Source organism: Haemaphysalis longicornis, unplaced genomic scaffold, assembly GCF_048455015.1.
Source record: "Haemaphysalis longicornis isolate Haplotype H1 unplaced genomic scaffold, Haemaphysalis longicornis Haplotype H1 scaffold_417, whole genome shotgun sequence".
Classification (NCBI taxonomy): Eukaryota; Metazoa; Arthropoda; class Arachnida; order Ixodida; family Ixodidae; genus Haemaphysalis; species Haemaphysalis longicornis.
Window position 1 is genome coordinate 32,988 of NW_027526367.1, and position 15,941 is coordinate 48,928.

Consider the following 15,941-nt stretch of genomic DNA (forward strand, 5'->3'; position numbering starts at 1 on the left):
CACTTTTCGGAGTTTTGCGACGGCGGAGGCCAAATCCATGGCCAAAGCTTTGGCCAAAGCCATGGCCAAAGCTGTGCGGCTGACGTCATGCTCCCTCCTAACATTTTTCTTCCTCCATGCGAATAGCCCCCACACGCGGGTAGAGTGAACTAGAATCCAAGTATTCTAGTTCACTCTAACGCGGGAATCAAACAGGAACCGGAATAGGCCTCCTGCGGAGTGATGATGATGATGATGATGCCGTGGTGCCTTTCCCTTTGAAACGGGCGGCCGTTACAAAGACGGCCTGGCAAAAAAAAAAAAAAAAAAACTCACACAATTGTAAGAGAACTACTCAGGTGCCGTCCCCACGGAGGAAGAAAAATGTTAGGAGGGAGCATGACGTCAGGCGGCACAGCTTTGGCAAGCCAACCTCCTCTGACGCCGCATTCTCCTCTCCTCGGGCTCCTCCCGCGCAATGCATTATGGATAAAGCACCACTCTCAGGCCCGCGGTAGCATTTAGTGGCTCCGGCTGGCTGCCGTTGGAGGAGGAGGCGAGCACTTCTCCACTAGAGTGGAGGCGAGTGGCGTTGCCGAAGGCGCCGTACGCGATTTTAAGTCACTTTATAAGCGACCCCAAACCATCCACCGCCGGAGTCGGCGGCGGCGGCGTCGGCGTCCGCAGTGCTCCTCTATAAAGAAACAGCATCCGGCGCCAGGTTTCGATCCGCGGACTTTGCGGCCGCAGCGCGACGCTCTACCGACCAAGCCACGGACGCGACGTGATATCAGCGTTAGTGACGCGCCTTATATCTTTAACGCATTCAAACTACGTCGTCAGCGGCGTGCGTTGGCGACTCAGCGGCGTTATAGCGGCTTGATAACTGCGTGGTGTACACGTGATACTACAAACCCGATGGAAGAGATGGAAGAGAAGGCGGCGAGGCGGTGGGCTGCGGGGGCCGAGCGCAAGCGCCGCAAGCGGGCCGACAACCGTGCATTCGCACTTTCACATTCTCCCCCTCGGGGAAATGCGGGGGAATTTTTCGCCAGCGTTGCGCTCCCGCTCTCGTATCCCTCGTATCGTGGAATTACTGTCGCTGTTCAAAGCGACACGATACGTAGATCCCATGCTCACGGAGCACCTTCACGAGCTGCGAGCCGAATTTGACGCTTACCGCTGGAACCACGACCGGCTTTGCTCGAACGCGCCGCTGTAAACATTCACAAGCACGGAGCGGCCTACGTGTGCGTGGTGTTTTCCAGGTGTGCTTTGACGATTGCGTTTCCAATTTTGCGGGGAGTTATCGCGCCACCTTTCCTTTACACCATAGCGCTCTAACGAGTGTCCCATCAGCTGAGAGGTTGTGCGAGAAGCTTTGGTTTCGCTCGCGTGCGCATTTGCATACATTCGCCTTATCGGTGCTCCGGCATGGTAGCACGTTGTACATGCCACAATTGTCGTGACGATGCCTGTTTTGCGTTGCTGTCTCCTTCAGTGCATTAGAAAAGAAAAGGTGCAGAACCACTGACGTTGGGTGCGGGCGCGGGAAGAACAAATCATTTTCCGCTTCGCGTCGCAGGCAGAACGCGGGCTGGTTGTCCGAGTACTGCTCAATCCGTGCGATAGGTATATGGGTAACGAACGCTAAATTACGCCTGGGAGGTGAAAATATAACATTACCAGAATCAAGGAAGTGAGGTGTGTTTGTGAAATAAAATGTGAGGCACGGATGAACGTACTCTGACATCTCCGCTTTTGCACTGCGGCGGAACACGACACTTCGACTGCGGCGCACTTCGACGGATCCCAGAGCTCAATAAAAAAAGATGTTTTCTGTCTCTCCCGTCCGAACACTTTGCCTGCACGATAAGCCCGCTGCGCGTTTAGTGTTGCAGGCAGCGCTGCGCGCTACGCCCTGACGGGCAACGTTACTAGAATAATTCTAGTAACGTTGCTGACGGGGACTCGTCGCCGAAACCCGAATACCCGGACGGCCCGGCAACCAAACGGAACGATGCAGCATAGCTGGCATAACGCGGGCAGGCAGGCGGGCGGCCGCGTGAGCCCGTTCTACATGGAGCGAATTTCGCCTGCGAATCCGCTGGAACGAACCATAGAGTTAATACTACTGAGTCCTGACTCTAGAGCAAAAGCTGCCCGGCCAGCCCGTGTATTGAAACCATGCTACACCCGGGCGCTGACGAAGATGATGATGATGATGATGATGTCTTGATGGCTGTTCCCTTTGAAACGGGCGGAGCACAACGTTCGGAAAAATGTTCCGCACGGGTCCTAGACTACGACGCCACACCTCTTTTTCCCTACTGCAAACCAGTTTTCGAGACGACGCTTCGTCCGCTCGGTGGTCTCTGCCTGTGACTCAATGTCCACCGCTGCATCGTCTCCTCCACCATTCGCCTCACTGACCTGCGGCCCGCCACCTGGCGGTTTGCTGAATCCAAAACCCAGCGCCCGCTCTAGTGTAGTTCCACTAGGCTGGTGGGGCTGGATCGCCTTACACTCCAGCACGACGTGTTCCAAAGACTCCTCCTCCTCTCCGCACGCCGCGCACCTCACTTCCCCCTCCCTGCCACACTTCGCCCACCACACAGCGGTTCTTAAAGTTCCAGAGCGTGCCTCGAACAGCAGGGAACTCCCTCGACTGTTGTCATAAAAACACTCCCGGCTGATCGTTGTCTTGTGCACACTGTACGTCCGTAGTGCCGGCTTGCTCCGAGCTCTCTGTTCCCACATGCGAGTCTCAGCCGCGCACACCCGCTCACGCAGTGCCTTCGGTCCCAGGCTCGTTCCCTTGAGGTCGTTCAGGGTTGGCAGCGGCACTTCATACTTAGTGGCCAGGGCCCTCGTTCGCCGGTTCCACCGGGACGTCACCCCAGTGTACAGCATGCACATCTGCACCCGGTGTACCCAACGGTCCCCTCCGAGGGCCCAAGACCTGATCTCAAAGCCCAGCTTCGCCACTGCCTCCCGAGCCTCGAACGACGACCACCCAAGGTCGCCCTGAACGGCCTCATTTGTCGTCGCTCTGTGTGCCCCCAGGGCCATCCGACCTACCTCTCGCTGTCTGCGCTCCATGTACTCCCGTGTTGCATTTGACAGGCAGATCACTGAGTTCGCGAATGTCAGCCCCGGAACTGTCACCGCCTTCCAGAGGCTACGTACCACTTCCATTCGGTTGAAGGCCCATAGTGCCCTGCATCTGAGTATACTCTGTCCCCGCAGTGCTTTCTTCTTCAGCTTTCGTTCGTGCTCCTCCATATAGCCGGCCGCCGTTCCGATGGTCACTCCCAGGTACTGGTACGATGTCGCGTACGGGATCACCTGTCGCTGAATGGTCAGTGGATCATTCTGGTTCGGCACACCCGTGACGCCCCACCGCAGCACCGCACATTTCCGCGCACTGAACCGGAGTCCGAGGCCATCCGCATGCCTGGAGCATACGTCCATTAAGCTCTGCAGCTCCGATTTGGTGCCGGCTGTCAACACGACGTCGTCCGCATACATCAGGCCGGGTAACGTCTGGCGCACCGATTTCCCTCCATCCATGTACGACACGTCAAAGCCGAGGCCGCAGGTTTCCAGATCCGTCTCAAGGTCACACAGGAGCAACATGAACAACAATGGGGACAGCGGGCAGCCCTGACGAAGACCTCGCTCAAGGGGCACTGGACTCGACCGCCTGCCCTGCCATTCCACCATCACCTCCGCTCCCGAGTACAGCCCCTGGAGTCGCTCAACAACCTCTTTTGGCAGGCCCTTGTGTCGCAGCTGATTCCACAGCGTGGAGTGGCCAACGCAGTCGTACGCCTTTTCGATGTCCAGGAACGCCATCCATAGTTCTCTGCCCTGCGTGCGTGCCATCTCTATACACTGGGTGATGACAAACAGGTTGTCATCTAGGCGCCTTCCCCTACGGAACCCGTTCTGTAGCTCTCCCAGAATGCCACTCCTTTCCGCCCAGGCCTGTATACGACCGCGGAGCACCTGAGCGAAAACCCGATACAGCACCGGGGTCACCGTAATATGCCTGTACGAAGTCCAGCTGCACCGGTCTCCCGCCCCCTTGTACAGGAACACCTTGTACAGGGTGACATGATGCCACCCTCACAGCGTTGCCCGCTGCCTTTTTGTCTACTAGAGTTGGCGGCAGTAGTCGGTATTCACCTAGTAACCAACGCATTCCATCATGGCAGCTTCGTCCTGACCGCAACCGCCTGATTTGTTCCGACCGCGACCATGACGAACGTGTTGACAATGATTTTCAACGTTTGATTTCTAGTGCGTGAGCGAGTGTCGTGTGTGGACGTCGTCTGTGCGGGGAGGTGAAGCTGAGAAAAGTAGTTCATGCCAGTGCTTCTCGCACGTAGGGCTTCGTCACCTGGCGCGGCCCCAACGCGTGCGGGCAAAACGCGGTCTGTGATTGTGTGTGGTTAAGGCTGCTGTATACATGGCGGAGTGTTTCGTCGTGCCGTGGGCAGTATTCGGTAAGAACAGTGCCGTTTTCTGCTTAAAGTGACGCGACACCCTGGGACCAGGGCTTCGGGGCAGTTTTCGTCTTGACGAGTTACCTTTCGCGGGCGACTTTTCCCGAGGTGGTGCGCAGCGTGAAAGCGGCTTTGGCGGCTGCGTCGAGCCAAGATGGTTCCTGCGACGGAGAGCCTGACGACAAAGAAAACGATATCCGCGCTGCGAGTAATCGACCTGCGCAGTGAGCTTGAGAAGAGAGGACTGGACAAAACTGGAGTGAAGGCGACTCTCATCGAGCGGTTGGGGCAAGCCCTTCGAGACGCAGGCGAGAATATAGAAACGTTTGAGTTCGAGGTGCAGGCGGAACTTACGCCGCTACAGCCCATGACGCCGACATCGGGAAAGCCGCTCACTGAGCGCGTTAAACAGTTGCCCAGGACAACGAGGAGACTCAGAGTAATGAAGACGCGCACGAGGCCGAGGCCGGTAAGAGCGGAGACGCGGATGAGAGGAATCCGAACGTGAGGTGCGACTCCTGCGGCCGGTGGGTGTTCCTAGATGAAACCCCATTTGAGGACTTGGCATCGGCGGCAAAGGGTGATCCGTTCGTCTGTGCAATCTGCCTCCGTCTGGCTGCTCTGGATGTCCGGATAGACGCAGAAAGAACAGATTTCGCTCGACACGAGACTCGGGGCGTGGAGGAATGGCAGCTGGCTATCGCCAACCTGACCAAACGCTTGGACATAGAAACAGCGACGTGGGAGAGAGAGAGGAAGACCCTCGAGCACGAGGTACTGGCAGAGAGACGGGAGCGAGAGGCCTTGCAGGCAGAGGTGGCACGTCTTAGGTGCGTAGTCGAAAGCCACACGACGGATCGTGACCGAGCGCCTGGAATTGCAAAGCACGAGGGAGTGGCGGCTGCCAACGGTGGGGCTGCTGGTGAGCCCGTTTCCCCTGGCAGTGGGGCTCTCCATCTCTCAATGACGGGGGACGAGGACGGCAGGAGCACTCAACTGCTGGCAGTTTCTGATGGCAGGCAGGAGGTGGGAGCCGGACACGCAGAGCATCGGCCGATGCAGCCCCTGGATGAAGCCAAGGGGAGGGAGTTGAGCAAGAAGCGGAAGGCGCGGAGACCGAAACAACCTGCTGAGACTGAGGAGGCCCCCGAGCTACAGCCCCAAGAGCAATCTGAGCCGACACGCAAGAAGAGCTTCACACAGCAGGAGACAGGCACACAACCCCCCAAGGTTGAGCCAGCAGCAGGTGGACGGCGGCACGTTTTTGTGTATGGTGACGGAAACGCCTTCCGTATGAGGTACGCAGCGCTGCGCACGGCTCAGTGGAACAGGCGCGTGCAGTTTCGTACTAGGGAGGCTGCCACACTCCAAGGTCAACGCTGTGGATGAAGCGGCCGACATTTGGGAGGTACCCGAGGCTATGGTGGTCATCCACGCAGGGCAGAATGACCTTGCGCGGGTGGATCCAGGAGTGCTGGTCGAGACTCTTCGCAGTCAGCTGACATCATGGAGGAGCAGGGCTGGCAAGCATCACTTTGTCGTCTACGCGGTCCCCACTCCTGGGCCTGAGGATGAGGTGCTCAGGCAGAGGTGCAGGCAGTGGAACACAGAAATGCAGCAGGCGTGCAAGGAGCTGGGTGCCCAGGTGGAGTTTGTCAACAGGGGCAGGGCACTGCAGGAGAGACAGCAGGGTGCATCGTACCATACGGACATAGCCGAAGAGCTTGGTGTGCGTATGGGAAGAAGAATCTGCGCTTTTTTATGCCTACGCCCCGGAAGCCGAGCTCCGCACAGACAGGGGATGCAACTGCACCAGTCAGCTGTGGTAGAGGCACTTCGGCAGGCGGTGTTGCAGCTGGCAAGGACACCAAGTTTTCCGAGCAGGAGACAGCACCGGGGCCAGAGACGCCAGGACATGTGAGTGCACCTCACAACCCATTGTGGCACCAAGGGCACCACTTTGTGGGGGACAATGGTGAATTGCAGGAGAGCACCAATCTGCAAACAGGGGACTTGGAGGTGGTACGCCAGCAGAAACCTAGACAGCAGAGAAGGCGGCACAGAAAGCAATGCAGAAGTTCAGTTGTGAAGGTTGGTTTCCTGAACCTGCAAGGGGCACGTAGGGAACAGAAGTGGGGTGAGCTCAGCAATCAGCTTCAAGAACAGGAGATCTCTCTCTTTGCGGTTGCTGAGACCCATTTACGAAACGAAGAGACCCCCCCTGTGAGACTGGCATTTTCTGGGAGGGCTGCAATAGGCAGGGCAATGCAAGGCAAGGGGGTGGCCTGGGATGCCTCTGGACAGGCAGCCAGGAGTGGACTCGGGTGCGTGCGCAGTGTCAGGAGCACATGTGGGTGACCGGGCACTTGGCAGGGAGCAAGGTCGCACTAGGCGTAGTTTATCTGCGGACAGGTGGGCATGAAGCTGAAAATGCACAATATGCACTTGCATCAGGGAGGATCTCCGTGCCCTTAGGCAGCAGCATGAGGTTCTCTTAGTCGGTGATTTCAACGGACACCTGGAGGACCTGGATGGTCGCACAGATGCAAACGGGAGGCTGCTTTTGGGCCTTGCCAGCCAGGAGAAGTTGACCATTGCCAACCTCACTGGGAAGTGCCTGGGCTGTGTCACGTGGTCGATGAGGGACAGACAGTCGTGTATCGACTACTGTCTGCTCTCAGAGAGGCTTTACCAAAGGCTGGAGTCTATGTTTATAGATGAGGATGGAACAGAGAGCCTTGGTAGTGACCACAACCGCCTACTGCTCACCTTTCGGGTTGGGCAGCAACGGCAAGTCCAGCAGCCAGAGTCCCCACGAGCGCCACGACCAAATGAGCATGAGCTGCAAAACATGGCCGATGAGCTGGAGAGACGGGCGCATGTCGTGTCCTCCTATGAGGAGCTTGAAACACAGGTGGCTATGGTGCTTGCGGCGTATACGAGTCGCAACACACGACGCCGCCGAGCAAAGGCGTGGTGGAACAGGGACGTTGCAGCGGCAATCAAGCGGCGGAAGGAGGCTAGCCGAGCCCACCGGCATGCTCGTCGGGGCGGTGACTCAGCAGCCATAAACCACGCGTGGAAGATTTTCCTGCAGTGTAAGAAGGAGGCAGCTGCACTCGTCCAGCAGTCAATCCACCGAGTCAACAGAAGGGTGTTGGACGACCTCAAGGCATCTGGGCAGCAGGCACCGCAGCGTTTCTGGAGGAGGGTTGCGGCAAGTTCGGGCAGGCCGCGCCAAGGCAAACTGCGCCGATCGACAGAAGAAGAGGCCGTGGATGAGGTGAACTGCCTGCCAATCCTGGAAGAGTGGCTGCTAAAACTGCAGCAGCCCACTGGTGGTGTGTTGGCAGCCGAGCGAATGGGCCACACGTTCCTGCTTAATTCGGGGGAGGAGGTCCCAGATGCGGAGTTGCGCCAGGTGCCATCTAGTGGGGAGCTGAAGCGAGCGATCAAGAGAATGGACGCAGGGACAGCATGTGGCTTGGACAACATCCCCATGAGTCTGATCAAGCTACTTGGCCCAGAGATGCATGAAAAGATGGTGGACCTCATTGCGCAGGCGCTGGTGGAGGCACTGATTCCAGTGGCCTGGAGACGCAACAAGGTGTCGCCTTTGTACAAGGGGTCAGGTGATAGGCGGGACCCGGCAAACTACCGGCCCATAGCAGTGACACCGGTGCTGTACCGAGTCTGCGTGCAGGTGGTTAGGGAGCGCCTCCAGAGCTGGGCTGAACGCAAGGGTGTGCTGGGAGAGCTGCAGACGGGTTTCCGGTCTGGAAGGCGTATCGAAGACAACTTGTTTGTACTCACCCAATGTGTCGAGATCGCCCAACAGACTCGTAGACCGCTGTATGTGGCTTTTCTAGACATCTCCAAGGCCTACGACTGCGTTGATCGGGGCATTCTCTGGTCCATCCTGCGCGAGCTGGATCTTGGGGACCCAAACTGTGAGCTTTTGCAGGCGCTGTATGCGGACATGACTGCAGAGGTGGAGTGGCAGGGGTGTACAACGGCACCGGTGCCAGTGCGACGGGGACTCCGGCAGGGTTGTCCCCTGTCACCACTATTGTTCGTGGTGTACGTGGCAGGCGTGACTCGGCGCTTGGAGGCATCGGGGGTTGGTTTCTCCCTGGAGCACTACAGGGAGGGTCAACCAGTGCGGTGTACCATCCCGGCATTGGTGTATGCGGACGATTTTGCCTTGTTTGCGGACACCCCGGAGGAGCTGCAGAAGCTTCTGGAGATCTGCAGCACAGAAATGACCCGGTTAGGCTTGCAGTTTAACCAAACGAAGTCCATGGTTATGGCATGGGGTGCCGAACAGCCGGAGGCGTCGTGGAGTCTTCAGGGGGGTACAGTCAGGCTAACAGACACAGTCAGGCTAACAGTCAGGCTAACAGACACCTGGGCGTGAGTTTGACCAGTGGGTGCGACTACATGGCTGCTCACGAAAAGGCAGTACGGGTGAAGGCGGCTAGGAGCAAGGGCATGTTGGGCCGCCAGTCGCTTTGGTCTTTCAACCGGTACGAGGTGATGAGGGCCTTGTGGAAGATGGTGGCAGTGCCTGGACTCACCTATGCCAACGCGGTCCTCTGCCTCTCGACGGGCGTAAGGGAATTCCTGGAAAGGTGCCAGAGGGGTGTTGGCCGGCTGGCCCTTGGGGCAGGGAAGCAGATCCCGTTGGAGACCATTCAAGGCGAACTCGGTTGGTCGAGTTTCGTGGCACGGGAGGCAGTGGCGAAGAGCCACTATGAGGACAGACTCCTCCGCCTCCCAGACACGAGTATTGCCCGCCGAACCTTGGTGCATGTCGTCTACACCAGTTGTGCCACCAGGTGGGCGAAGCGGTCGGCCGCACTTCGCCGCAGGTATGGCCTGCCAGCCTTTTCGCTCGCAGCGACGGACAAGTGTCTGACTGCCCATGCCCGACGACTCTGCGTGCAACAGGTGGAGGCAGCGGAGCGGTACGAAGCAGCGAAGCGGAAGTCGGCGCTGACGATGTACATTCAAGAGAAGAGGGAGATCCGTCGAGAGGGCCTTTACGACAACTCGTGGGGCAGCGGTTTGCAGCGTTTGCTCGCCGAGGCTCGAGGAGGCGTGCTGCGTACACGGGTGTGGAGGGCGCGTTTCACGGGTGAGCTACAGACTTCCTGTGCCCTCTGTGGGGAGTGCGACGAGACTCTGGAGCACGTGATCGTCGGGTGCCCCAACATAACCCCCCCTGCCCGGACGATGTCGCTGCCCACCGCCCTGGGTTTCCGGATTGGCGGCGATGTAGAGCGTGAGGTCATTGAAGTGACGAAGAGGCGGTTGGAGTTTTGGTGGCAAAACTGTGCGTTGGGGCGAAGGCTGTGAGAAAACCTACAGGGGCGCTGCTCTTTGGAGCGACGCAAGGAGGGACCTTTTGATATTTTTTTCTTTGTGTTTTTCTTTTTTGGCTTGGTTGCGCGTTTTAGCTGCGACAGCCCGTTTCAAAGGGCACAGCCACCATCACCATCACCATCAGCCACCGTTGCTGTGAGTGCGCCGTGAAAACTTTGCTGTGCAGAAACGTTGTGTGAAGTTTTTCCTGTGGTAGGTAGTGAACTTTTGTGCCATGCTGCCGCGTTAGATGCAGTTTTGCATTCTCCGCAACTGAGAAGGGTAGCGCGTAGATTAGCGGGTACTTCGTTCGCTCGGTGGTGGTGGTGAAAAACATTTATTAAGACTATGTACAAGTGAGAGATAGGGGCGGCCTTAAGGGCCGACCCTGTACAAACTCTAGGAGGAGTCCCTAGTCCGGGACCCCTGTGGCTTCCGCGGCGGCGCGCGCCCTGGCCACGAGGGCTCTTTGGCCCTCCAAGGTCGACTCCCAGCTCTCACGGGTAGGGGGGGAAGGGGACGTGATTGGGGGGACCGCCGGGTTGGATGGGCATGCCCACACCATGTGGAAAGTATCCGCAAACGGATGATCACAGTGTGGGCATTCCCCGGAGAAGGCCGGATTGAAGTGCCTAAGTATCGCCGGGCACAATACCGTGTTTGTGTATAGCCGTAAGAGCCAGCGCTCGTCAGCCTTAGTCAGGCCCGGCGCCGGAGGCGGAAATCGGAGCCTGTTTGATTTGTACATCGCTGTGATGTCGCGAAATGAGCTGACCGGGTTAGGTTCTGGATCGTCAAGAGATGGAGGGCGAGGAGGGTCCCGGGAATCAAGCGCGCGGGCTGAGGCATCGGCAGCCTCGTTACCACCTAGTCCTGCGTGAGCTGGAGTCCAGATGACGGAGCGTGTATTTGGGCGGTCCATATAATAACAGCCCTTGAGGATTTGAGCATCGCGAATGGTGATGCGACCTTTGGTAAGATTTTGGCACGCACTCCGCGAATCGGTAATAATGATCCGAGATGCGGGATCCGCTGCGGCGAGTGCTATGGCGACTTCCTCCGCATGAGAAATGTCCGGTGCTCGAAAAGTGAGCCCTTGAACAGGCACGTTTTGATGGATTACGGCTGCCGTGTACCACCCCCCGTGGTGAGGGCCAGACGCGTCCGTGTAGAATACTCCAGGCCGGGACCCATAGCGTCCTTGCAAGGCTGTAACCCGCGCAGTTCGCCTGCCTTCGTGAGTCCCCCTAGCCATGTTTTGGGGTAGAGGCTGGATATCCAGCGCACCACGCCAGTCCTCTGGGATTGTGGTTCGCTCTTCTGCCTGACATGTGTAGGAGATGTGGAGGCGTTGTAAGAGGCATCTCCCAGCGTGCGACTTGGTAAGCCGCAGGTACTGGTTATGGAGATGGGCCTCTTTGAGTTCTCCGTACGTGTTGGTCATGCCCAAATCTGCAAGACGCTGGTTAGACGTCGAGATCGGTAGGTCGAGGGCGCGCTTGTATATCTTGCGGAGAATGCCTTCGAGCGTGTGCACATCACATTTGCGCAAACGTAAGTATGGTGTCGAATAGAGGATCCGACTGGTCACGAAAGCGTTGGCGAGGCGCAAAGCATCGTGGCTTCTGAGACCCCCCCGCTTGTTTGAGACCCGACGGACCATGCGGCCCACTTGATCCCCGACCATACGTAACTTGCGGAGGGTTGTGTCGACTTTCCTGCTCTTGTGTATGAAGAGTCCCAAGACGCGGATTTCTTCGCGTTCCGGGATTGGCCCGGTGCTCAAGGAAAGTGCGATTTGAGTCGTGTCTTTTGGTTTGGGGCGAAGATGCACGTACTCCGATTTTGCAGGGGAACATTCGAGGCCGCAGCGGCGGGCGTATTCATCTACGACCGTTGCTGCATGCTGCAGGCTGGCCTCAATGCTGCCAAGGGAACCCTGGGTTGCCCACAGCGTGATATCGTCGGCGTACAGAGCGTGCCGTACACCGGGGATATCCTTCAGCAGTGGGGGGAGATGAGCCATGGCGAGATTGAACAAAAGAGGAGAGAGGACCGCTCCCTGTGGTGTTCCTCGAGTCCCCAGAGGATATGGGCCATGCTCCTTGCCTTGAATGCGGAGGTACGACTGCCGTTCAGTCAGGAACTGACGGATGTACCTGAAAGCATTATACCCACAGTTCGTTTGGGACAGATGGGTAAGAATGATTTCGTGGGTAACGTTATCAAAAGCCCCCTTAAGATCTAAGGCGAGGACTACCTTATCGTTACTTGGATGCTCGATCGGCTCAATGACGTCACGATGGAGTTGTAGGAGAATGTCCTGAGCAGAGCGATGTGGACGAAAGCCGTGCATAGTGTCGGCAAAAGTGTGCTGGACCTCGAGGTAATCGGAGAGCCTATCCCTAACCATTGTTTCCATAAGCTTCCCCACACACGAGGTTAACGAAATGGGGCGTAGATTTTCGATGTTGATAGACTTGCCCGGTTTGGGAATAAAAGTTACCAGAGCCGTTTTCCAATCAATTGGTAGCGGTTCGCGCCCCTCCCAAATTTGATTGAAGTAGTCGAGGAGGTGAAGGTATGCTGGGTCTGGGAGGTTGGCTAGAAGCTTAACCGTCACTTGATCCCGACCCGGCGCCGTTCCTCGCTTCATTTTCGACAGGGCCGCCTTCAGATCGTGGAGTTGAAAGCAACGATCCAAGTCTGCGTTCTCCGAGCCTGCATATGAGAACGCCGGTTCGATGGAGTCCTGCGGGCCACAGATATATTTATCCCTAAGAGCCTGTGACAATTTATCCGCGTCACCCGCGTAAGCGTGGAGCGCGCGTTGAAGATGTTTTTGCGTTTCTGTGCGCGTTTGGCTAGGGTCGATGAGGGCCCTGAAGAAACGCCACGTGCTGCGGTGGGACATATGCTTGGCGGCATTGTTGCAGCGTTCTACCCAATTGGAGTCAGCGAGGTGGGCCGAGTACTCGGCCGCTTCCTGAGTGAGGGCTGCTATGCGGAGTTTGAGCTTACGGTTATGCTTCTGTCGGCGCCAGCGGCGGACTAGGCTACGCCGAGCCTCCAAGATATGCAGGAGATGTTTATCCACCGCCGGCGTGGCCTCTGAGAACTGAACTGTCTGCTCAGTTTGGCGAAGCGACGTCACAAGGTGTTGAGACCAAGTGGCGTAGCCTTGCTGAGCTATGGGGGCCGAAGTCGTGTACTCCGAACGGAACTTGTCCCAGTCCGGAAGTTTCGCTTGTTGATGGGGACGGGTAAGGGGATGCGTTCGAATTGTAGTGAGAAGAATGCAATGGTCGCTGCCGAGAGTTTCATCGGTGTTGAGCCATTCGGAGAGGTAGCTTTTGCGGGTGCGTCAGGGGAGTTCAGTCGTCGCTTCGGAGTTGAGCGGACGTGTTTTCACTTAATCGACCCCAATGCATAAGCAACCCCAAACCATCCACCGCCGGCGTCGGCGGCGGCGGCGGCGTCCGCAGTGCTCCTCTATAAAGAAACAGCATCCGGCGCCAGGTTTCGATCCGCGGACTTTGCGGCCGCAGCGCGACGCTCTACCGACCAAGCCACGGACGCGACGTGATATCAGCGTTAGTGACGCGCCTTATATCTTTAACGCATTCAAACTACGTCGTCAGCGGCGTGCGTTGGCGACTCAGCGGCGTTATAGCGGCTTGATAACTGCGTGGTGTACACGTGATACTACAAACCCGATGGAAGAGATGGAAGAGAAGGCGGCGAGGCGGTGGGCTGCGGGGGCCGAGCGCAAGCGCCGCAAGCGGGCCGACAACCGTGCATTCGCACTTTCACATTCTCCCCCTCGGGGAAATGCGGGGGAATTTTTTCGTGCTCCTGTGCTTCGGAGGGGCTTCATTTCGGCGGCCCGTTGCAAGCGCGGGCCGTTGGACGTCGCCCGGCTTTCGCTCTGCTGGTGTGGGCGGTCGAGTGCCAGCTCCCCCCCTTCCCCCAGTAACCGTCTCCAAAGCGGTCGGGACCGCCGCAGACTTCGCTCTTCGTCGCACCATGCTCGCCTCCGCGCTTCACTGTTCCCTTCGAGGTTTCTCGTCTCCCGGACGGAGCATTACGCCAGCCAACAGTGTTCGTGGTGTGTTGTGTGCGACGGAATCGACCACAGTGGAACTACTCTTCTTTACTCTTTCCTCACCTTTCTAATCTTTACTTTTCTTTCTCCTATCCTATTTCCCAAACTATTCCCGCTTCCGGACTGTGTTAAATGCAGGCGAGCTCCCATGAGAGCTTAATAATATGGAAGTGGATATTTTGCCGGCAGCCGGCATTTTTTTCTCACGGGAATTATGCCGGCAGTGTCGTCCGATTGGCTGGCTCTTTCTTTGACGTCAAATTTCCGGTTCCGGTTTTTTTTTTTTTCTGCCGGCTGTCCGGCTCTTTTATAATCCCGTGCGCGGACATCGACTACCTCTCAACTTAACCCGCGTAAATGATGTAGTCGTCGGGCGACGATTCTGTCGAGGCTTCCTCATCGGCGTTGATCAAGCCACCGTCGTTTGCCACTGATACCAAACTTACGGAAACGATGACACCGTCGGGCGAAGACGTCGCTGTCGGGCTTCCTCATCGGCGTTGATCAAGCCACCGTCGTTTGCCACTGATACCAAACCTACGGAAACGATGACACCGTCGGGCGAAGACGTCGCGTGTAGGTGATCGGTTCACAAGTTTTGCCGAGCTTGAAGTGAAGATAAAAGCCTACAGCCAGGCCCACTTTGTGCAGCTACCATCGTAACTGGTAGAGTGCCATCAAAATTACAGGAGCAGAAAATGACCTAAGCTTTCTGGTCCTGTTAACTGTGCCGGCAGCTGGCATTTTTTACGGGGATCGAGTGCGCGTCCCTACATGATACATGGCCGGCAGCAGGAGCCTGTTGAACTGACTGAGTATTTCTTTCTCTATGCTGACGGCAACATGTATCCCTACGTAACGGCTGCCGACACACTACGCCGTTAATTGTGCCGACACAGCCAACACAACGGTAGGTCCACCGTCGCAAAGGGTTAGTGCTGGCATTACATTTCAGGATAATGCCGGATATTTTGCTACATCAGACAGTGCTGACATCAAATCCCGGGATTCATGGGTTCTGCAGGACGGGCTTGTGCTGCTAAGGGCTCTAAGCTGCTTGTCCTGCTTTGGTGTCCTCCACATAACTCCTAATTAGTGGCACCCGTTGCGCAAATAGTTGTGGCTTTCGAGTAACGGCATCACCCAGTTTCTCCCAGGTTATACAGCATTGTTCTTTTGCCTGCTTGAAATCATCATTTGGATATGCTTCATAATTTGAAACCACTAGAACTACTTTTTATGCTTACCAGTGAAATGAACTCCGTTTCTTTTCGCCTTTTGTTTACATATTTTATTGCACAGTAAGCATAAATATCACATTGCAGATATGGATCATACTCTATTTAACGCAAAACGAATATTCATAAAGCACAAAGTAAACAGTAACAAAAAAAGGAATGTGGTAAAGCTGACAGCTGAAGCAAAAAGAAAAAATGACAGACCCTCATTCATCCACATTGAGCGCATTGCCATAACTTCTTTTTCGGCTGCCTCTTGAGGGAAGTGCAAGGAAGGTGAAACCAGTTGAGGCACCAGTCACACATGATTGCATCAAGGTCTTCCAAATTCCCACGGCACGCATGGCACAGCCAACAATGCTGGGACTTCTTCACGTTTTGTGTGGAGGTTACAACACGCCATGCATCGTCTGTGAAAAAACTTCTTACAATACTGATGTCCACACTCTCATCCAAGATGCCGCAGTGAACCAACTTGGGCCGCGTCTCCACATCTTCTTCTTCAAGTAACCTGCCTTTAAGTGCACTGGTTGCAGCGTCTGAACCTACCAGCCACGTGAGGATCGCAGTCTTCTTTTCAAAGATGGGAAGTGACCTGAATGGGCCACGTTCCCTGGCGCGCTTACTTTTTCTGGGAAGTCCAATCACTGTTAGCGTGTTTCCTTTTGGCCGTCCACATTTTCGCATTGGAGGTGCCAACTTGATGTCTTTTAAAGTGGTGCAGAAAGAAGCAGGCTGCTCTCT

The 15,941-nt window shown here is 56.5% G+C and overlaps 2 protein-coding genes across 2 annotated transcripts; both read right to left on the reverse strand.

Moving 5' to 3' along the window:
• Window positions 1-2,195: 2,195 nt before the first annotated feature.
• Window positions 2,196-3,313, reverse strand: LOC144137609 (uncharacterized). Its single transcript, XM_077669546.1, has one exon. It carries the CDS (start codon window positions 3,262-3,264, stop codon window positions 2,278-2,280), a length of 987 nt encoding a protein of 328 aa, XP_077525672.1. The 5' UTR covers window positions 3,265-3,313; the 3' UTR covers window positions 2,196-2,277.
• A 6,257-nt stretch (window positions 3,314-9,570) lies between these two features.
• On the reverse strand, window positions 9,571-12,992 carry LOC144137607 (uncharacterized). Its single transcript, XM_077669539.1, has one exon. The coding sequence runs from the start codon at window positions 12,766-12,768 to the stop codon at window positions 10,267-10,269; it is 2,502 nt and encodes an 833-aa protein (XP_077525665.1). The 5' UTR covers window positions 12,769-12,992; the 3' UTR covers window positions 9,571-10,266.
• Between the last annotated feature and the right edge of the window lie 2,949 nt (window positions 12,993-15,941).

What these genes read in the sequence shown, in the direction of transcription:
- LOC144137609 (XM_077669546.1), bottom strand. Translation starts at nt 3,264, where the DNA reads ATGGAGGAGCACGAACGAAAGCTGAAGAAGAAAGCACTGCGGGGACAG.
- LOC144137607 (XM_077669539.1), bottom strand. Translation starts at nt 12,768, where the DNA reads ATGTCCCACCGCAGCACGTGGCGTTTCTTCAGGGCCCTCATCGACCCT.